At 37.1% G+C, this 23,015-nt stretch overlaps 1 protein-coding gene across 1 annotated transcript in view; it reads right to left on the reverse strand.

Moving 5' to 3' along the window:
* The window catches only part of LOC124595848 (phenoloxidase 1-like), a 190,248-nt gene extending 170,001 nt beyond the window's left edge, over positions 1 to 20,247 (reverse strand). Inside the window, exons 1-3 of the mRNA XM_047134754.1 lie at positions 20,150 to 20,247; positions 19,900 to 20,046; positions 19,073 to 19,231 (exon numbers count right to left, since the gene is read on the reverse strand). Of these exons, the coding sequence (XP_046990710.1) occupies positions 19,073 to 19,231; positions 19,900 to 19,965 (225 nt within the window). The 5' untranslated portion in view covers positions 19,966 to 20,046; positions 20,150 to 20,247. The remainder of the gene's footprint in view (positions 1 to 19,072; positions 19,232 to 19,899; positions 20,047 to 20,149) is intronic.
* Between the last annotated feature and the right edge of the window lie 2,768 nt (positions 20,248 to 23,015).

Consider the following 23,015-nt stretch of genomic DNA (forward strand, 5'->3'; position numbering starts at 1 on the left):
ACTTGCAGATCAACTACAATAGTAAGACACATAGCAATCATCAATGTTCAATGTAAGTCAGGACATACAGAAGGTACATGCCTAGCGTATCATTTGTAAACAGTTTGACCACTAAGTGCAAGATTACAAGAAGGTGAAGGATGTTCGTGACTGCTTCAAGATTTTGATATCCAGCTTATCCCATAATAGATGCTTTCCTTGCCTCAACCAGGGTCACACAGTAAAAGGCTGTCAGAAGAAAGCAAGAGCATTTTGTTTCTTTTGCAAGAAAACCATTACAAGTCAGGCTGCAGCAATTTGGGATATTTTATTTATTTATTTACTTAACCTGATCCGATGGAGCCATCAGGCCCTCTCTTACAACAGAGCAAGGTTTCATACATTCAGTACCTTCTTTATGTCATATTTACCTAAGAAATAACAAATTTAATGTGACAAATATTATTAAAATGACTTAAATGTTTATAGACACAAAGTGAGTATATAATACTATGAACTAATGAAGTTAATACTGGTAGTACTTCTGCTACTGCTGTTTCTGTCACTAATAATGATAATAATAATAGTAATAATAATAATAATAGCAAAATACACAAAGCAATCACTCATATAAATACATCGGCTACACCATTGCAATTTCATAACCAGTTCTACAACCCTTTAGATCACATAACATCAACAGATACAAAGAAAGTAAATTGGAAAAAGAAAACACTACATGGCAAGCACCTGTATCATCTAACACAGCCACACATCGATCAAGACACATCCTTACACATGGCTAAGAAAAGGCAATATATATAGTGAGACGGAAGGATCCACGATTGCAATACAGGATCAAACAATAAACACCAGATATTACAGCAAGCATATTATTAAAGATCCCAATACCACAACCGATAGATGCAGACTTTGCAAACAACAAATAGAAACAGTAGATCACATCAGAAGCGGATGTACAATACTAGCAAATACAGAATACACCAGAAGACATGACAATGTAGCAAAAATAATACATCAACAACTTGCCATACAACATCAACTAATAAAACAACATGTTCCCACATATAAGTATGCACCACAAAATGTACTGGAGAATGATGAATACAAATTATACTGGAACAGAACCATTATAACAGATAAAACAACACCACATAACAAACTTGACATCATACTCACCAATAAAAAGAAGAAATTAACACAACTAATCAAAATATCCATACCCAATACAACAAATATAAAGAAGAAAACAGGAGAAAAAATTGAAAAATACATTCAACTGGCTGAGGAATTCAAGCACATGTGGCATCAGGATAAAGTTGACATTATACCAATTATACTATCGACTACAGGAGTCATACCACACAACATCCACCAGTGCATCAATGCAATACAGCTACATCCAAACGTATATATACAACTACAAAAATCTGTAATTATTGATACATGTTCAATTACCCGAAAGTTCCTAAATGCAATGTAACATACACCGTACAGTTAAAAGGAAGTCACACTTGATCAAGATCCGGGTCGCTTTCCATTTTTAACCAGACATAACGTCTGAGAAAGGAAAGAAATAATAATAATGACCGTAACAACAATAATGATAGTGGTAAAATTTATTGGTTTAAAAAGTAGATGTTCCCCAATGTAGAGAGTTCTGGAGAAAGGAAATTTAAGGAAACAGCCTCAGCTAAGAACACTGGGGCCGGCTGGAGTGGCCGAACGGTTCTAGGCGCTACAGTCTGGAACCGCGCGACCGCTACGGTCGCAGGTTTGAATCTTACCTTGGGCATGGATGTGTGTGATGTCCTTAGGTTAGTTAGGTTTAAGTAGTTCTAAGTTCTAGGGGACTGATGACCTCAGAAGTTAAGTTCCATAGTGCTCAGAGTCATTTGAACCATTTTAACAATACTGGGAAACGATAAATATCTGATTGCAAAGAAGGCTGTACAGCAGTAATGAGTGTATACAGGGACAATGGTAGCCATTATTATTGCTTCAGAAGATATGTCATTAACTGTCTTCTGAAGCTGGACATGTTATGCACTTCTCTAACATAAGGAGGGAGGTAACTCCAAAGAGGAGTTCCTGCTACTGGGAAGAACACTGAGAAAGTGGCTCAATGATGGAGTGCGAGAGAAATGATTTTTTGCTGGTGGGAATGGGTGTTTCTGCCATTTTGTTTAGACAAAGCATTAAGATTGAGGAGAGATATGAGGAATGGTGTGTGTTGGTAAGACAGTAGAGAAGAGAGAGGAGATGGAAATCTATATGCTTGTCTGAACACAGCCTGGATAGCTATGTATATGGTGGTGAAATGTGATAAAAAAATTGAATATTACAGATATAACAAACACAGACATTCATAAGTAGTTCCAGGCACTGTGAGCTTTCTTTGGAAAGACCTTGTAGGATAACATAGCTGTAATGAATGATTGAAAGTATAGGTGTATGTAGAAGATTCTTTTTCAGGTTAAGGGAAGAGCATTTTAAATTTCTGTAGGTGATGGAGGGATGAAGTAGTGAAGGCAGCAGAGGATCAAGTAGGTAAAAAGACGAGGGCTAGTAGAAATCCTTGGGTAACAGAAGAAATATTGAATTTAATTGATGAAAGGAGAAAATACAAAAATGCAGTAAGTGAAACAGGCAAAAAGGAATACAAACGTCTCAAAAATGAGATCGACAGGAAGTGCAAAATGGCTAAGCAGGGATGGCTAGAGGACAAATGTAAGGATGTAGAGGCCTATCTCACTAGGGGTAAGATAGATACCGCCTACAGGAAAATTAAAGAGACCTTTGGAGATAAGAGAACGACTTGTATGAATATCAAGGGCTCAGATGGAAACCCAGTTCTAAGCAAAGAAGGGAAAGCAGAAAGGTGGAAGGAGTATATAGAGGGTCTATACAAGGGTGATGTACTTGAGGACAATATTATGGAAATGGAAGAGGATGTAGATGAAGATGAAATGGGAGATACGATACTGCGTGAAGAGTTTGACAGAGCACTGAAAGACCTGAGTCGAAACAAGGCCCCCGGAGTAGACAATATTCCATTGGAACTACTGACGGCCGTGGGAGAGCCAGTCCTGACAAAACTCTACCATCTGGTGAGCAAGATGTATGAAACAGGCGAAATACCCTCAGACTTCAAGAAGAATATAATAATCCCAATCCCAAAGAAAGCAGGTGTTGACAGATGTGAAAATTACCGAACTATCAGCTTAATAAGTCACAGCTGCAAAATACTAACACGAATTCTTTACAGACGAATGGAAAAACTAGTAGAAGCCAACCTCGGGGAAGATCAGTTTGGATTCCGTAGAAACACTGGAGCACGTGAGGCAATACTGACCTTACGACTTATCTTAGAAGAAAGATTAAGGAAAGGCAAACCTACGTTTCTAGCATTTGTAGACTTAGAGAAAGCTTTTGACAATGTTGACTGGAATACTCTCTTTCAAATTCTAAAGGTGGCAGGGGTAAAATACAGGGAGCGAAAGGCTATTTACAATTTGTACAGAAACCAGATGGCAGTTATAAGAGTCGAGGGACATGAAAGGGAAGCAGTGGTTGGGAAGGGAGTAAGACAGGGTTGTAGCCTGTCCCCGATGTTGTTCAATCTGTATATTGAGCAAGCAGTAAAGGAAACAAAAGAAAAATTCGGAGTAGGTATTAAAATTCATGGAGAAGAAATAAAAACTTTGAGGTTCGCCGATGACATTGTAATTCTGTCAGAGACAGCAAAGGACTTGGAAGAGCAGTTGAATGGAATGGACAGTGTCTTGAAAGGAGGATATAAGATGAACATCAACAAAAGCAAAACAAGGATAATGGAATGTAGTCTAATTAAGTCGGGTGATGCAGAGGGAATTAGATTAGGAAATGAGGCACTTAAAGTAGTAAAGGAGTTTTGCTATTTGGGGAGCAAAATAACTGATGATGGTCGAAGTAGAGAGGATATAAAATGTAGACTGGCAATGGCAAGGAAAGCGTTTCTGAAGAAGAGAAATTTGTTAACATCCAGTATTGATTTAAGTGTCAGGAAGTCATTTCTGAAAGTATTTGTATGGAGTGTAGCCATGTATGGAAGTGAAACATGGACGATAAATAGTTTGGACAAGAAGAGAATAGAAGCTTTCGAAATGTGGTGCTACAGAAGAATGCTGAAGATTAGATGGGTAGATCACGTAACTAATGAGGAAGTATTGAATAGGATTGGGGAGAAGAGAAGTTTGTGGCACAACTTGACCAGAAGAAGGGATCGGTTGGTAGGACATGTTCTGAGGCATCAAGGGATCACCAATTTAGTATTGGAGGGCAGCGTGGAGGGTAAAAATCGTAGGGGGAGACCAAGAGATGACTACACTAAGCAGATTCAGAAGGATGTAGGTTGCAGTAGGTACTGGGAGATGAAAAAGCTTGCACAGGATAGAGTAGCATGGAGAGCTGCATCAAACCAGTCTCAGGACTGAAGACCACAACAACAACAGGTGATGGAGAGATGCTGATGTCTTCTTGCACATTGCAGTTATGTGCTCATTCGAATTTAGATTTTCATCTATTATTACTCCTCGATTCTTTGCTGGGGGGAGAGAAGCTGATATTTTCCCCATTTAGGATTGAAGATGATAGGGATTGCTGATATTTCAAGCTAATGAGTCTAGATTGACTAACCAGTACTGCTTGGATTTTTGATGGATTGAGTTTTAATCCTGTATTCTGTGCCCATTTTGGTACTCTACACTAGTGAAAACTCCTGCCAAACACAACTGAGCTGACAATGAGAATCAGAGTTGTGTTAGATTTGTTTACTTGCAGACAGTCCTTGTGTATGTAACAGGGCCCCACAGGTGAAAATGTACAGGGTGACAATTATTGAGCTATATGAAAAGACATAAATTATTTACAAACTATGGCATACACTCTTTATTCAACATGTAAACATCGCTAGATATTTGGATTTAGGTTATGACATTTTTGATATGCCTGCTATCATTGGCGATGATGTGGCACAGACAAATAGCAAAATTCTGCATGATATGCTGAAGTGTTGGAACATTGATGCTGTTGATGACCTCCTGAATGGCTGTTTTCAGCTCAGCTATGGTTTTTGGGTTATTGCTGTATACCTTGTCTTTAATATAGCCCCACCAAAAGAAGTTGTATGTGTTCAGATCTGGGGAATATGACAGCCAATCAAGGTCCACACTAGTGGCCTCTGGGTACCCCAGAGCCAGAATGTGATCCTCAAAGTGCTCCTCCAGGATATCAAACACTCTCCTGCTTTGATGGGGTCAAGCTTCATCTTGCATGAACCACATCTTGTCAACATCAGGGTCACTTTTGGATAATAGGGATGAAATCATCTTCCAATACCTTAACGTATCATTCAGTAGTCACTGTGCTATCAAGGAATATTGCACCAATTATTCTGTGATGGACATTGCATGCCACACAGTGAACCATTGAGGGTGAAGAGACTTCTTGATCATGAAATGTGGTTCACAGTCCCTTAAATGCACCAGTTTTGCTTAATGACGAACCCACTCAAATGAAAGTGGGCTTCATCGCTAAACCAACCAACAATGTGCAAACTAATTCCCATCATTCCCCATGGTTAACCATGCAATTTGAATATCCTAATGCAAACCGTTCAGAAGTTTTCACAATTTTGTTTCATATAGTTCAATATTTGTCACCCTGTACTTGCTCATTGTGTTTTAGATGTGTTTAACAAATCTACCTTCTCCAGCAGAACTTAAATATGTAATTTAAAAGTGGAAGTTGTTGCAAATCACCCACTGGCTGTCACTGCCTTTGAGCCGTCATTTACTATATCATACTTGCGTCAACTGGTCCATCATATGTTGAAAAGTATATGGAACAATGCTCAAGTTACAGTTACTATTTTCAAGAGTTTTCATTCCTTTTTGAGACATCTGTCAGTACCTCATGAGTTCAAAAGACACACATTAGTAATGAACTACTGGCTGATCCCACAGAAGGAAATGATGATCTTCCCATTGAGCTACTAATTGAAGTGAATAGCTAAAGGGACACTGATCCAACACTCATCTCCCCATCAATGGCTTTCGCACCTTTAGAATTTGGCTAGATCATTAGTAGAAAATGATTGCATCTCTTGAGGGATTTCACACTTCCCATTCTATCAAGGATCAGAAAAGAGTAGTTCTTCTACCACAAATATTGGCAGCTATTTTTCCAGATAACATCTGTAATGCTGAAAATGTTTCTTCATTTGGCAGAGGCATCTGGAGAAGAATGACATCATCAATGCTCCCCACAAGACACAGATGACAAATTATATCTGAAGCTGACATATCAAAGTGGTTCCAACCTCAAATTTCCACCAACATCTTTTATTGGCTCATCAAATAGTTATGAGAAAGAGATACAGCAGCATGAAGTGGAGAGTCATATTTGATGCATCTTCACAACAAAGGGCTACCCCTCACTTAATGATGTCCTGGAAAGAGGGCTTAACCTTCTTCCCAAAGCAGCTTTAGTACTCATGTGTTTTTGAATATAACATTTTTCTATCATTACAGATATTTCCCAAGTCTGTTTGCAGTTAGTTTTTATTCCAGATGTTAGAGACCTAACAAGCTTTTACTATTACAGAGATCATTATCACAGAACAAATGAAGTAATCGGCATACAAAGAAGAACTGCTTACCAATTCAAACATATTCCTTTTGGGCATGTATGTAGTCCATACCTACTTTCAGCTGCAATTAAGGAGTTGTCAATCATATACCACTCATAGTGCTCCACCGCAATTGCCTAATGAAACTATAACAATTATGTTGATGATTTGCAGTAGGTGCTGCAGACAAAAATGTAGTGATAAACCATTATTATAAACTGACATCACTCGTATGTCATTTTCAGCTGCCTGTGTCAAAATTATTAATGAACTCTCAGTATCTGGTTGGAATATATAAAACAAAAGGATGAAAGATCATACTAACTTGGCGGATGCTGGGAGCTCTCTGGGATACAGCAAGTGATATATTTTGTGCGGATCAGCATGAACCCACTGATAAAATATCACAGACAGTAGCAACCATAAGAAGCTTATTACAAGCAGCGACTAATTTTTATGAGCCCTAGGCTAAATTAACCTCATATCCATAATAAATAAAATTTTGTTTCTGGATACTTAGTTGCATGGATGAGGGTGAGATGAACTTTTGTTTCAGCATTCTGCCACTCAGTGTCACAGTTGGACATCAGCTCTTCCAAACCCATTGCATATTTAAATACCAAAACCTCTGAAGATGGAAACATTTGCACCATGTTTTCTGTGATGATTCTGAGCAAGAATATCATGCAGTCTTGTATGCCAGATGCACTGTAAAGAGTGAGTTTCACATCCAGTTGATGTTTTGCAAAACCAGACTAGGACCCATGAGGAGTGTTATGCAGCCATGGCAGGAACTGCTGGCATATTAATAGGGATGAGACTTTTACTTTACTACCTCAGTTCTACCAACACGGTGGCCCTTGGTTGATTAAGGTATAGTCCAAACACTTGGACAACTTTTGAATATAACAGTGTCACAGAAAGTCACAAGTCCATCTCACCATCCCAATGGAGATGCTGTCCAGCTAGAGACAATCCTGCAGATCATCTGCCATGAGGAAAAATGCCTCGTACGACAGACATGTGATAGCATGGGCCACATTGGTTTTCACAACATCCCAGTCACTGGCCAGATCAATATCACAAGTTCCTTTGGTGGAAACTAAAAACTTGCACCTAGTACCACAAGTCCTCCTTATGGAGATACCCTAGCCACTAACAGATATTGAAAGGTTTATTTCCTAATAGAAATTACTGTAAATCAGTGCCCACATTCTGCAATTGAAAAGAAAATATATTGGCAAGGTGGATTTACATGCTGAATTTACAGCAGAAGAAATGGCAGCAACTCAACATTTTGGGGTCAGGATTGTACAAGAACAACGCTTTTTTTTTCATCAAATCAAGACTTTGAAGGAAAATACATCACTATCTAGTGGACTGAAAACAAAGTATGTCAGTAGTAAATTGGGTGAGAACCTGTTGCATCTAGGTGGCTGTGTCCATTATGCCAAATTAACCATTCAAGAATGACAGACACTTATCCTGGATGGAAACCATCACTTCATGAGGCTTTTGATAGTACATGCCCACATCTGTTTATGATATCTTAGGCTTATAATTGTGCATTCAGAGCTATGTCCCTCCTTCTGGATACTACATGCCCATCACGCCATATGCAAATGGAATGAGGGAAAAATAACTGTCTATATATCTTTGTATGAGCCTCAATTTCTCTTATCTTGTCTTTGTGATCCTCACCTGAAATGTACAGTGGCAGCAGCAGTCAGCTGCAAAAACCATTTCTCTAAATTTTCAAAATGGTGTTTCATGGAAAGAATTTTGTCTTTCCTCCAAAGATTGTCATATGGGTTCACGAAGCCTCTCTGTAAAACTCGCATGTTGGTCAAACCTACTTGTGACAAATCTAGCAGCATGTCACTGAACTGCTTCAATGTCTTCCTTCAGTTTGACCTGGCAGGAACCTCAAACACTCAAACAGTACTCAGTAATTGGTTGTACCAGCATTCTATATGTTGCCTCCTTCAAAGATGAGCTACACTTTCTTATAAATGTCCCAATAAATTGAATTCAACCATTCACCTTCCCCACTACTGACTTTACTTTCTCATTCTGTTTCATATCAGTTTGCAATGTTACACATATATATTTAACAGAAGTGGCTTTGTCAAACAGTATACCACTATTACTGTATTCAATCTTAATAGAATTTCCTACTCATCTGCATTAACTTATGTGTGCCACTGTCAGTTGTATTTAGTATTTTTTTCCATTCTGAGTTAGCTATTTCACTGCTGGTTATGATAGATCTAGTTTCAATCAGTTTTTGTCATGAGTAATTTTACACTGTTAATGAGTGGAAGTACCTCTGTGGAACAGTTATCTGATACAATGTTTAAATTTTCTTCTTTACTTTCATTAATGCTTATTCCCTTTCATAATAATAACTGACTACCTGTACATGATTTCTCATTGTTTCCACTGTGTACCACATACAATAGTTTGATTGGTATTTGGTGGGATTATTCTAACCTAAAACTTCTCATGTACATACTATGCAACCTAGGAAGCTGATTTTGAAATATAGTGCATGCCTGACTTGTTATTTTATAGTCAATAGCACTGATCAATGACTCTGCTGCCTAGATTGACTGAGAGTCAATGGAGCCTCTAGCTTATGACTTTCACTCAGCTCTAAACCAGAGAGTCACAGTCAGTCCTAGGGATGATGCTGTAAATCACAAACCATGCTTTTATCCCATGAGAGAGGGTAGAAACATCCTCCACTTCAACCAGATGCCAAAAGGGACCAAGAATTGCTACTGATCCCATGTGATAAGTGTCATTGGTTTTGACATAAGCTATGATTTGCTGCCAGCATTTAACAATAGGAATCAGTTTCCCCTGCATTCTTACTCATCAAGGACTGTCCCATGGCATATGGGGTTATCAGTTCAATCTAAGTACAGGAACCAATTAATTCAATCTAACATGTATCTGGTCTAATCAAAGAATGGAAAGCCCAGGGTGGAAAAATGATGATATTACAAAATGGACAGACTGCCATGAAAAGGAGATGCTGAGTCAAAGACAGATACAACAACAAAAAGACTGCTGTATATCTGAGCTTACGGGCAAAAGATATTCTTTAAGGTAGATAACACACACACACACACACACACACACACACACACACACACACACACACACACACGTACATGAACACACACACACATATATATATATATATACACACACACATGACCACTGTCTCTGGCCACTGAAGCCAGACTGTGAGCAACCCAACTGTGCCTGATAGGAGAAGCAGTCTGTGGGTGGTGGGAGTAAGGAGGAAGGTAGGGTAGGAAGAGGGTGGGGTAGCAGGGTAGGTATGTGGGAGGATATAGTGCTGCTTGTGGGAACAAGTAGGGAAGTAGTGGGAACAGGGTAGGACTGTTAGGTGCTGTCTGCCATTTTGAGGTGTGGGGGCAGCAGAAAAGGAGAGAAGCAGAGAGGGGAAACAGACTAGTGGAAGCATTGCTGGAATAGAAAACTGTGCAGTGCTGGAGTGGGAGCAGAGAGCAGAGAAGGGGATAGGTGGGTGAAGGACAGGGGCTAGCAGAGGTTGATGCCAGGGGCTTACAGGAATGCAGGATATATTGTAGGAAAAGTTCACAACTGTCCAATTCAGAAAAGCTGTTCTTGGTGGGAAAGATGCAGATAGCTCAGACTGTGAAGCACTCATTGAAGTGAAGCACAATGTGTTGGACAGCATGTTCAGCAAGTGGGTGCTCCAGCTGCCTCTTGGCCACAGTTTGTCAGGGCCATTCATGCGAACGGACAGCTTGTTGGTTGTCAAGCCCATGCAGAAAGTAGCCCATTGGCTGCAGCTTAGTTTTTATATCACATGACTGCTTTCACGGGTAGCCCTGCCTTTGATGGGATATGTGATGCCCATGACTGGACTGGAATAGGTAGTGGTGGGAGAATGTGTGGGACAGGTCTTGCATCTAGTTCTAGTACAGGCATATAAGCCGTGAGACAAGGGATTGGGAGTGGGGGTGGAGTAGAGATGGACACAGATATTGCACACATTCAATGGTCATCAAAATTCCACTGTGAGAGGGGTGGAAAGGATAGTGGATAGGATACTCCTATTTTCATGGCATAATGAGAGGTAGTTGAAACTCTGGTGGAGAATTTGATTCAGTAGCGCTGCAGTCCTGGGTGGTACTGAGTCAAGAGGGAGCGCTCCTGTGCAGCTGGATGGTCCAAATGTGGGAAGTGACTGGTGGCTGGGGAGACAAGACATGGGAGACCTTTCTCCATACAAGGTTGGGAGGGTAACTTTCATGTGTGAATGCCTCATTGAGACTCTAGGTATATTTTGAGAGGACTGCTCGTCACTACAGATGTGATGGCTGTTAGTGGCTAAGCTGTGTGGAAAGGATTTGTTCATGTGGAATGGGTGGCACCTGTCAAAGTGGAGGTATTGCTGGTTGTTGGAAGGTCTGTTGTGGAAGGAGGCACTGTTGCAACCATTTTTGAGGTTGATGTCTACAGCAAAGAAGGTAGCTTGTTGGGTTGAGGAGGATCAGAGGAGGCAAACTGGGATAAGCTGTTTAGGTTCTGGAGCAATGTGGATACTGTATCCTCAACCTCAGTCCAGACCACAAATATATCATCAATGAACTTGAATCAGGTGAGGGGTTTGGGATTCTTAGTGGGTATGGCGGATTCCTCCAGATGGCCCATCAACAGGTTGGCATAAGAAGGTCCCATGACGATGCCCATTCCTGTACCATGAATGTGTTTGTAGATCATGCCTTCAACATAATGTAAGGAAGGAAGTTGTGGGTTTGGAGTCAGTTGGGTGTTGGGAAATGTAGCGTGCAATAGTGGTAGTACCATGGGAATTGGAAATGTTTGTAAAGAAAATTGTGGTGTCAACAATGATGGGCAGCACACCATGTGGTAAAGAAACAGAAACTGTGGAGTCCATAGAGGAAATAGTTGGAAAGGGAAATATTCCCACCACCATGTACTCCAATATATTCACAGGCATCACCTATCCAATCAGACACAAAGCTACCTTTGAAAGCTGTCATGTGATCGACAAACTAAGTTGCAACCACCCTGCTGCTTTCTATGTAGGTTTGACAACCAACGAGCTATCTGCCTGCATGAATGTTCACCAACAAACTGTGCCAAAGAGAAATCTGGACCACCAAGTTGCTAAGCATGCTGTCCAATGCAACATGCTTCATTTCAGTGACTGCTTCACATCTTTCACCGTCTGGATCCTTCCTGTCAACTCCAGATTTTCTGAAATGCAAAGGTGAGGACTCTCCTGCAATATATCCCACATTCCCATTATCTCCCTGCCCATAATCTCCCTGGCCTAACCTTCATTAGTCCCTGTCCTTCAGCCACCTATCTCCTTCCCTGTTTCCATTCCAGCACTACACAGAATTCTACTCCCCCAACACACCCACTAGCTTTTTCCCCTCCTCCACTTCTCTCCTTTTCCACTCCACTTCCCACACCTCATTGTCCATCAATCCTCCAAACTGCATTTAGCAGCCCTACCCTGTCCCCAATGTATCCCTGCTTATCCTCACGAGCAGCACTACATGCCACCCTGCTATCCCTTACCCTCCCTGCCCCTGCCTCCACATTACTCCCACCATCCATAGACTGCTTCTCCCACGAGGCACAGTCACTCACAGTCCAGCTTCAGTGGCCAGACAGTGGTCATGTGTGTGTGAGCTGTGCTTGTGTGAATGTGCAAGTGTTCTCTACATTAGAAGAAGGCCTTTTGGCAGAAAGGTCTGATGTAGCACATTCTTTCTGTTGTACCTATCTGTGACTCATTCTGTATCTGGTCTGACAGTTAAAGAACTGACTTAATAGCTATGGGAAAAGTTGGCAGCCTAGCCTTAGTAAAATACACAAACTTTTACTACTAACTGCTCACTGCTCTATATATAGATGGTGCTATACTGACTTTTTGCAACAGTCAGAAATTCAAACTAAATCCAATGATGGTCATGTAAAACTGCACTACTAAGTTGCCTCATCTCACAGTAACACTTAACATGAGGATAACAGACGTAATTGTTGGGTTCAAATGTCAGCTCAGTATAATTATCATCATTAATATGAGGATAATTATACTGAGCTGACATAGGCACATTTATTGTGTAATTTTTCTTTAAATCTCCCGTTACTTATTGCTCTTTTCATCTTAGCAGTGATTTATATGTGTGAAATCATTTGCATTTTCTTTTGTCAACTGTAAGGAGTTGTTCTGGTCACAACTATTTAAATACCTTTTCATTGAAGTAACATGCACAAAACTTTATTATTATTGTAATTGCCCAAGTATACTGCATATTTCTTGGTTAAATGATCATCTTAATGCAGCATTTATGAGTAATTAATAGAGCTCTCCAGCATGTATTATGGCACTTGTTTGTCATTTATATCCAAACATTAATTACCAATTCTAAAAATGCTGTAAACAAGAACATTGTTCAGTCATAAACAACAAGTTAATATGAATTTATAAAGCAATTATATCATTGCAACAGCTTAAGGGAAATATGAGGTGAAAAGCAAGCACTCAGTTTACATGGATTTTACACAAATCTTTAATTCAGAATCTACTAAGCGAAGTATTGGCAAATGTGGAGAGGGGCCCTAGAATGACTCTGGCCATTAGAAACAATTTTGTGGGTGTCTATTGTACATGACTTATGCTGTGTGTAAAATATATATAGGTACAACTGCACTTGGTGCCCTGTGTTGAGAATAGTTTAGATTTCACAAGGAAGGAACTCAGATTCTGAACTATATGTTGTTTTCAACAGCACTTTGTAAATTACTAGCTGTAACTGTATGGAGAGCTTCAGTGATAATGGTAACAGTGGAGAGGGTATGCATAAAGATCAATGTTCTTTTATTTTTAAAGATCAATGTTCTTTTATTTGCTTGTAAAGGATATCACTAATGCATTTGTGCTTCAGCTGGAAAAAATAGGCAAAAAATTTAAAAAATATTCCTCTTCATGTTAGTCATAGAGAATTCTTTTGTGATATAATGGGACAACTGTCACTTAATTGTTAATTCTTCAGATGTTGGTCTGAACAGCCTAGTAACAAACATTTTTTTTCTGAAAATATACTGCCTACATAAGAATTGCCATTAAGTTTCATGAAACTAGACAAGGTTTGTAGAGTACATGATCTAACATTTACAAATGTTTTTACTCAAACCATTTTGTTGAAAGACAATCAAGACAATTTTCATAAAAATATTTATGATTACTTGTGTGTCAGACAAAAAAATATGAAGGTTTTGTGTTTAAACTTTAGTTTACCTTGCGATTTTTGCTGTAACTTATTGCACCTTTTATCCCTAGTGATGATTTGTATGTGACAACCATTCACATACTCCATGCTTTAGGAGGCATGCTTAACTGTAAGTCCTCTATGAATTTCTGGATAATGTTAAAGGAAGACAAGGACATTCCATCTGCAACAGGGCTAGTTCCCACCAGTAAAGCACTGTGGTATTGAAACCAACCTTTGGATGGAGGGTAGTTTTAGTATACCAACTACCCAGAAAAATTCACATCAGGGACAATTGTGCAATGTTAGTAAAAGCAACAAGTGAAAAATATGCCAAAAGATGCCCTTTGTTATTTGCGTATTCGAATCTTTAAAAATAAACTACAATAACATAATTTATGTAGAAGAATGGTAAGTGCAAGATGACTCTTTGGAATAAAACATGACTCAATAAGATATTTTGCATATGTTCTGTTTGTTGAAGAGGCTGTAACAAAAGTATACTGACAACCTTTGAGAGTTCGTAGAGGAGGTCAGTACTGCAGAATGCAGTTATTACATGGCAGGACACCTGCCACTGGACCAGTCCTTCAGCAGGAAATGTGAGCTGTAATGCTAATGCCTTTGGCATCACTGTACTAAGCAGTCTCTACAGTGCTGTTATGACAGATGTTGATACATTAGGCACCATACAACATCCTGAATACTGTCAGGTCCATTGCAAGCAGTTCAGTCAACAGCTCATCAGTTTAACTCATGATACTTATTAAAAGAGTGGCCTAGAAGCAACCATTTTCCCTTGTACTTTTAATATGCTGTAGTGTCATCGGATGGCATTTCTGGACATTCTCAAATTGTTCATGAAGAAATCCTCTATAATCTTTGAAGTCCAGCAATATATTCCTGTTATGCCCTAAACAGTATAATAACATCCAGCTGAATAGACCCACTATGAACATTTCAATTGACTCCTCTAGATTAGATTAGATTCAGTTTTCATTCTATAAACCCAAAAAGTGAGATGATTCTCATGCATGTGCAATATGTCAGAAAGAATAATGTAAAAAATATAAAATATTTGAATATAGTACTTACTATCCCGGTCATTTGTCAGGAGATAGTCAACATAGCTGAATACATTAAAGTAAACTGGAACTGCTAATATTTACAGAATTAATACGCTATCAGAATGAAACACTGTTATGCACTTTTAATAACTTTATCATACACAAAATACCTAATGTTGACTGCTGTGAACAAGTGCTGTCAAAACTGAAATCTAACAGACATTTTTACTTAATCTGGTCTAACAGTCCCTGTTAAGATATTCATCTACAGAGTATAAGGTGTTGTCTATCAGGAAGTCTTTCAAACACTGTTTAAACTATATGTTACCTGGAACCATGTTTCTAATGGTTGTTGGCAATTTATAGAAAATGTGTGTTCCTGAATATTGGACCACTTTTTGGACCAAGGTAAGTGATTTTAGGTCTTTATGTAGATTGTTCTTATTCTCAGTATTGATACTATGTATTGAGCTATTGGTTGAAAATAGAGATATATTACTTCAAACAAATTTCATTAAGGAAAAAATATACTGTGAAGCAGTTGTTAGAATACAAAGTTTCTTGAACAGGTTTCTACATAATGTTCTTGAATTTACACCACAAATGATTCTTATTACATGCTTTTGCATGCTAAAAACTTTTGCTCGGTTTGACGAGTTACCCCAGAATATGATCCTGTATGACATAATAGAATGAAAGTAAACAAAGTATGGAAGTTTTTTTATATTTATATCTCCTACATCTGACATTATTCTCACTGCAAATGCAGACCTGTTTAGGAGCTTAAGCAATTCTGTGTTATGTTCTTCCCAACTGAATTTATTATCGAGTTATAATCCCAGAGATTTAACACTCTTAACCTCTTTGATCTGCATGTCTCCATATGCTACACACACGCTGGAAAAAAATCTCTTAACTGCATATAGTGCGCCTTTCCAAAGTCTAATGACAATGAAATAGCCTTGAATGATTTATTAATGTAAATGAAAATTTTATTGGCAGCTATTTCTAAATCTGTACTTGACTTGCTACTTTTTGCAATGTTTGCATCATCTGCAAACAAAACAAACTTAGTGTCTGGCAATGTAATAGATGAGGGGTCATTAATGTACACAAGAAAAAGCAACAGACCCAAGATGGAACCTTGAGGAACACAATATGTAATTAATTCCCAATAGATGAAGACTGACTGCTTACTCCAGAGGTATTTCACAATGACACCCTTTGTTTCCTGTTAGCTAGATAAGATTCAAAACATTTCATAGCTTTGCAGGTGACACCATAATATTCTAATTTACATTAGAGAATGCTGTGGTTCACACAGTCAAAGGCTTTTGACAGGCCACAGAAAATGTCAGTAGCCTCTAACTTAATATCTAATTAATTAAGTACATTGTCACTGTAAGTGTAAATAGCTCTCTCTATATCAGAACCCTTAAGGAACCCAAACTGTGACTTGGACAATATAGTATTTGCAGTCAGATGCTTAAGGAGATGCTTGAACACAACCTTTCCAAATATTTTTGAGAAAGCTGGCAAAAGTGAAATTGGTTGATAGTTTGATGGTTATCTTTTTATCCCCCTTCTTGTAAAGAGGCTTAACTTCAGCATATTTTAGGCAGTCTGGAAATGTTCTGTTGATAAGAGATTGATCACACAAATAACATAATACAGAACTCAACTCACATGAGCGCTCATTGATAAACTTTGTTGATATGTTATCATACCACTATAATACTTAGATTTTAGGGATTATATGGTAGATACTACTTCTTTGGGAGACATGAGTGCCATTTCCATTTTACTTAAGTTAAAGTCTCAGATACTCCATTGCACTGTTCACCAAACTTGATAATCCCAAGCTGTCACTTACAGAAATGAAGTACTTGTTTAGGAGGTTTGGAACACTACATGCAATTGTTACCAGAGTCTCATTTATTTTTAGACCTATCTGACACATTCAATGTTGTGCGCTAAGATCAGTGGTCCAGCTTCTACTTCAGTGTTTAGTTTGTTTGAAGTCATCATCTTAAGTAATATGTAGTTTCAGATCAATTGTGTACAATGCTGGTCTGTGTTCCAAAACTTTTTTCTGAAGTCATGGGTTTTAGGTGACATCTTATATTTAGTGTACAGTGAATTCAAAAATGTAACTCATTTTGCTCAGTCACATATTTCTTCACTTCCTCTCCATTTATGAAGTAGCTTATTAGGCATATAATCCATTCAAGTGTTTGAAATTTTTTAGTTTATTATCACAAAGCACAATCATTTCTGTATTGTAGAGCTACATGAAATATATGAAATTCAAATAAAAGTAGTTAACAAGGATGAAATGATTCTTTGAAGTATCTGTGTTTTGTTTAAGATCTTCAAATGAATCTGTAAGTCCAGTCATAGCTGGCACCTCTGCATACAGAGATGGAGGTGGCACTTGACTTGCTTCTAGCTTGTACCTATCTGCAAGGTAGTATAACTTGAGCTCATTGAGCAACAGCAACAATGTTTCAAAATTAATTGAAAGTGAAAAAATAATCATGACCAAGTTTGCTAGATTTGTAATAAAGTCATCATGCCACACAGGAAGTTAAAAATTACTCATTTTGTGACGAAAATGTATCATGCATACTTTGAAGTTAAAGTATGCGATGAAGACAAGCACCACTTGTGTTGAAATTCTGTGGTGCTGGAGTAAAAAGCAACAGAAGTGTCACTTTTGATGTACCTGTGAGTTCAAGGGAAGGAAGAGAGCATACTGCAAGTGTTATTTCTACCTGACATATTTACAGGCAAAGTTAATGACTTTGATTTTCATGTGCATAGTATGTCTCTTTAAGGGTACCTTTTAATTAGAACAAGGACCATAATTGAATTAATTTACTGAGGATATCTTAATGAATGTATCTCCCTTTATTTTTCAGTATGAACCAAAAGAAAAAAGAGCATGTAAAATATCCAGAAGTGCTCAGGAAATTCTACTGCCATCTTTACAAATCATACTTAATAAAGACAGTGTACTAAGCAAGTAGTAGTAGTAGTAGCTTACATTCTTAAAACAGAAATTCCCACATGTCTGTGAAGCCAAACTTAATGCAGAAATTTTTGACTGTTCTTAGATCACGGAGCTTATGAATGATCCACAATTCAATGAGAGTATGGAGGATACAGAGAGGAATGTATGAGTATCACTGAAATCAATAATAAAATACTTTCTCTGCAATTGTAGGAGCCCAGAGTTTGAAAACACCATTGAGGAACTACCACAAAACTCCTAGGTTCTTAGAGCTCATATGTCACTGACGATGCAGTTCCTCAGCTCACGTTTAGATTACTTCTCTGACAACTGTGGAAATTATAGTGAGGAGCAGGGTGAGCATTTTCATAGAGATATTAGAGTGACAGAGAGGAGATACCAGAGTTGTTGGGATGTAGACATGGATTACTGTTGGTGCCTCAAGAGAGATATTCCAGATGTAAAACACATATGAAAATTCTAGAAAAGACTCTTTCTTAGATAAAATGATTTTAATGCATGATCTTATGCACTTAATTTAGAATTCACCCAAATGCAAGACTTTTTTTCAAACCATAATCAGCGTATATTATATATACAAACCATAATCAGCATACACATTGTATTAAAAAAAATTCTTAAATATCATATTTTGTGGAATGAAATGCCAAGGCTGCGCTATGCAGCAAAAATATGAGATTGCAGAAGAGGAAAGAAAAACATATTTTAACATTCTCATAAAAGCATTTTTTGTATGACACTGTAGGTCTAGTCTGTGCATTTGCATCCAACTGAAAATCAAGTGAGATAAAAATGTACATTTGGCTCTAAACTTCTAATATTTTATGCTACCAAAATAAGAATTTTAGCCTTTAAATAGTGCAGGTAAATAAAAAGTAAAAGAGTCATATACAATATGGTTGTTCTGTTTGGTATTGTATACAGAATATGTCAGTAGAATATTAGAAATCTAAAATGCATTATATTTAAGAACAGAAGTCTAACTTGCCAAATACTCCATTGGAACTTTGTATACTATAGTCCTGTTAATTCCCTTCCGTACAGAAACTGGTTCATTTAGACGTTCCAGCAAGCAATAAAAGTGTCTGAGTTTATCTACTGAATATCTATTTGGTTGTCTTTGTCGCTTTATTTTTGGTCTCAGTGCCTGAAACAAAACATAGCAGTGTACAATTAATTAGTACTACCCTGGTTTAGTAAAGAACTACAGTACAATGTGGTAAGATATACCGTATGTATAATCTTCAATGAAGTTTCTACAGCAGATCAATACTTTTCTTAAAATAATACAACATTTACTTTCCTTTTTTTGTCTTTTTCATTTAATATATGTGTATTATTTCAAAGAGACATTGCACAGAATTTGTCTCAGCTATGATGGACAGTTATTTTAAAACCATAGCCACACTGTAGAGCATATAAGTTACCGGCATTTCTGTACGTATCTAACTTCTTCTCATGAACTATGTCTGAAAGATTCATAAATTTACTAAAACAGAGGATAGATTGGTTGCATTTCTGTACTGAAGTCAATAACAGAACTTTTTGATTCTACACTTTCATTAGTATACCTAAAATATATTAAGTACTCAAAAATATTTTGCTATAATGTTAATTATATATTCAAGGAAGTAATCATTTAAAATTGTTTGCTTATAAGCCAGAAAGAATTAAGATACTGTATACTGGTAGTACAAAAATTTTAGTTGTATCATATAACCCCTTGGGTCTAGTTCTTATCACGTGACATAAGCTTAACATACAAAAAATATATGTGCATTGTAATATAAGACTATGTTTTAGAGGCAAACTTACTTCAAGTACACTGTTGTAAGATATCAATATGAATATCAGAAGCAAATACTTATTGGCCATATTCATTTTTATTAATGTTTAACTTAGTATCTGCTCAAATATTTAGACTGTACAAGAAGTACTAAGTCTTCTCATATAGATGTTCACCTGAAAACACATCAAACTAAACGTGAAACAAGTCTTTGGATACAAAAATTAAATTTACTCTTGTAGAGTTTCAAGTAAACATGCAGTACTAATGAATGATCACTTCATTCACAGAGCATCTTCCAAGTTATTTCAGATCATATAGAATGCACTGGACCAGATTTGTAGTTCCCAGATCTTAGGTGAAATAGGACTAGTCTGCCAAGATGTTTGTCAAGAATTGCAACTGCAGTAGTAATGTTATCAGCTGAGCTCTTAGGTCATCATATTAGCTGCAGCCTACAGATAAAAATTTTGCAGACATAGCTCTTATAAAGCAAACACAATTTAGGAAAACATTATATTTGCTGGAATGATGATGGAGAATGTATGCAGCTTTAATGAAACACTGCTACTGCACTAAGACACAGGAAACCACCTCTGCTAATTTCACCAAAACTGTTTAATTATGTACACTTACTTATTTTTTTCCATTCAATAACTGGAAAATATTAAGTCATAGTGTGGAGCATGTAAATTGATTTTCTCAGTTTTTGTAAGTTCTCTGTTCCTTATTTACTCTTTGTAGGCATGTCTCTTTCATTCAGTTCAGTCTCTAACATGTTTCTAGAGATAACAGACACATGTTAATGACTAAAAAAATGTAGCCACAATTTTTAAGTCATTAATAGCTATCATTTAGAGCTCTTTACTGTTTTTAAAGTTTTCCTTCTAAGTTTGGCAACAATGTTCATATATCCATTGTAACCAAAAAGAATTCACTATATCTGAACAACTTACACATATTTGCATAGAAACTTTCCACTACTGTCCTTCAAATATATTAAACTTCAACAACATACACTGCTACCTAATTTTCTTTTTAACAATGCCACACTTCTGTTTTGTTTTTCAAGGGACATCCAATTTTAACAGGACAAATTCTTAGTCTTTGTATTGTCTAAAGTAAGCTTACATTGGGTCTTCATTTATTTGTTATATGCCTAAATATCTTCAGTAATGTTTGTTATCTTTGATAATATTAGAGTTATAGATTAGTAGGCACTTTTTTCTGTCACTTACACTATCTGCAGTGAGCTTCCATTTTTAAATAATAAAGAAATAGATAAATCTAGAATTTTTCATTTGAAAATGATGAGCTGCAACAAGCCATATTTTGCATTTGAAAGACCATACTAACTTCTTCAGCCATTCAAATGTGTCTTTGTGCTGCTTATATATTAGAGTTTTCTGCTGTTTATGCTTTCCTGAGTTCTTATAAGTTCAAAAGACACAGATAGGACTTAAATTTTTTCCATAATTTCTCTATAAATATCAGTTTTATTCTCCAGGGTATTTTACTTTTTAGCTTTAATGAAGTAATAAGTTATTCCTCAGCTAAAGTGCATTGCATCAAATTGCAAATAAAATTTAATGAACAGTTAAAGTAAGTAAAGCAATGCTCTAGAGACCCCCTTTTCAGTTCCACAATGAAATGTTAATTCTTTTATAATTATTTTGTATAGTGCTTGTACAGAATTTTCCATTCAATATTTTCTGTATGTGATGTTAAGCGAAAAGTTCTTAGCCCAGCAGTGAGATACCCTTAATTTTTATAAATTCATTTCATCTCTATCCTATCCTATTCTATTCTATTTTTCTTTTCTTGTCTTTTTTCTGTTCTTTATGTAATCTTGAATACAAAACCGTCCCAAAATTCTTTATTTAGACAGTTTATCACCAATGGTATTCTGTGAGGTCACACAGTGGCAAGATGCTCTACAATCATATTGGGGGACAGTATTTCAAAGCCCTATCCAGCGATCCAGATTTGTATTTTCTGACATCATTAAAGGCAACTTCTGGAATGGTTCCTTTGTAAAGAGCTTGGCTGATTTCTTTTATGATCTGAGCATGTGCTCTGACTCTGATGACTTCATTATTGGTGGATATGGAACTCTAATTTCCTTCCTTCATTGGTGAAAGTAATCCAAAGGTGAAGTGGATTTGCAAACAGTCTTTTTTATTTTCTTCATTTTTAAGATATGGGCTGTTATTTTCAAATGGGGTGGACACAATTTCCCTGTAGATGATTCACATTAAGGGCACTCTGAAACTATAACCTCAGAAAACAATCTAGAAAGTGTGCAATAAGTTATGGCTGATTGCTAATTAAAGGTGTATTAAATATATGACACAACAGAGGGAAGAGTACATTATGAAGAACTGACAATGATAAAACATTGCATAAGATGAATCATATATTTGTTGAAGAGTGACCAAAAACAAATGTAAAAATAAACTTTTCTCAGAGTGTGGGCCATTTTATAAATAGGAACTATCTGATTTTATGCTGATTTGTGACTGTGGGTCCACTGCTTCCTGCCAGAAATAAAATGGCAACTGAAGCAGTGACCTCCGTCAAGAAAGATATAAACAATTTCAGCTTCTGGAAAGGCTATGGCCAGTATTTTCTGGGGTGCAAAAGGGATTCTTCACATGATTTGTCTAACAAAGTGTAAACCAGTATCTGATGAATACTGAGCAACTTTTCTGAAATACCTGGATGAAAAAGTACTTAAGAAGAAGCATATATTACAAAAGAAGAAGGAAAAAACTCATGTATTTCATCATGACAATACAGCTGACTACAAAGGTGTTTTGGCAATAGGAAAACTGAAGTAATTTAACAATAAACTGTTTGCAGATTCACCTTACTTGACAGTTCTGACTCTGACTTTCACCTGTTTCACACAGAGGGAAATTTGTGATTGTAAAACATTTCACTCCAATAGCATATTACAGCAGTTGTAGCAAGTTATTCTGCAGGCTTCCCATTGTCACATATTTTGACTGGAATGTACTCACTGATCTAAAATGAATTAGACAGAAAGTAAAAAATATGTTGACCTAAAATCAGGTTTTACATTGCAGGTCAAGAATTTTTTATCTTGTCCTCAGACAAGCTGTGGTCATGACTCCTGCCTGCT

Source organism: Schistocerca americana, chromosome 2 (genome assembly GCF_021461395.2).
Source record: "Schistocerca americana isolate TAMUIC-IGC-003095 chromosome 2, iqSchAmer2.1, whole genome shotgun sequence".
Taxonomy (NCBI): Eukaryota; Metazoa; Arthropoda; class Insecta; order Orthoptera; family Acrididae; genus Schistocerca; species Schistocerca americana.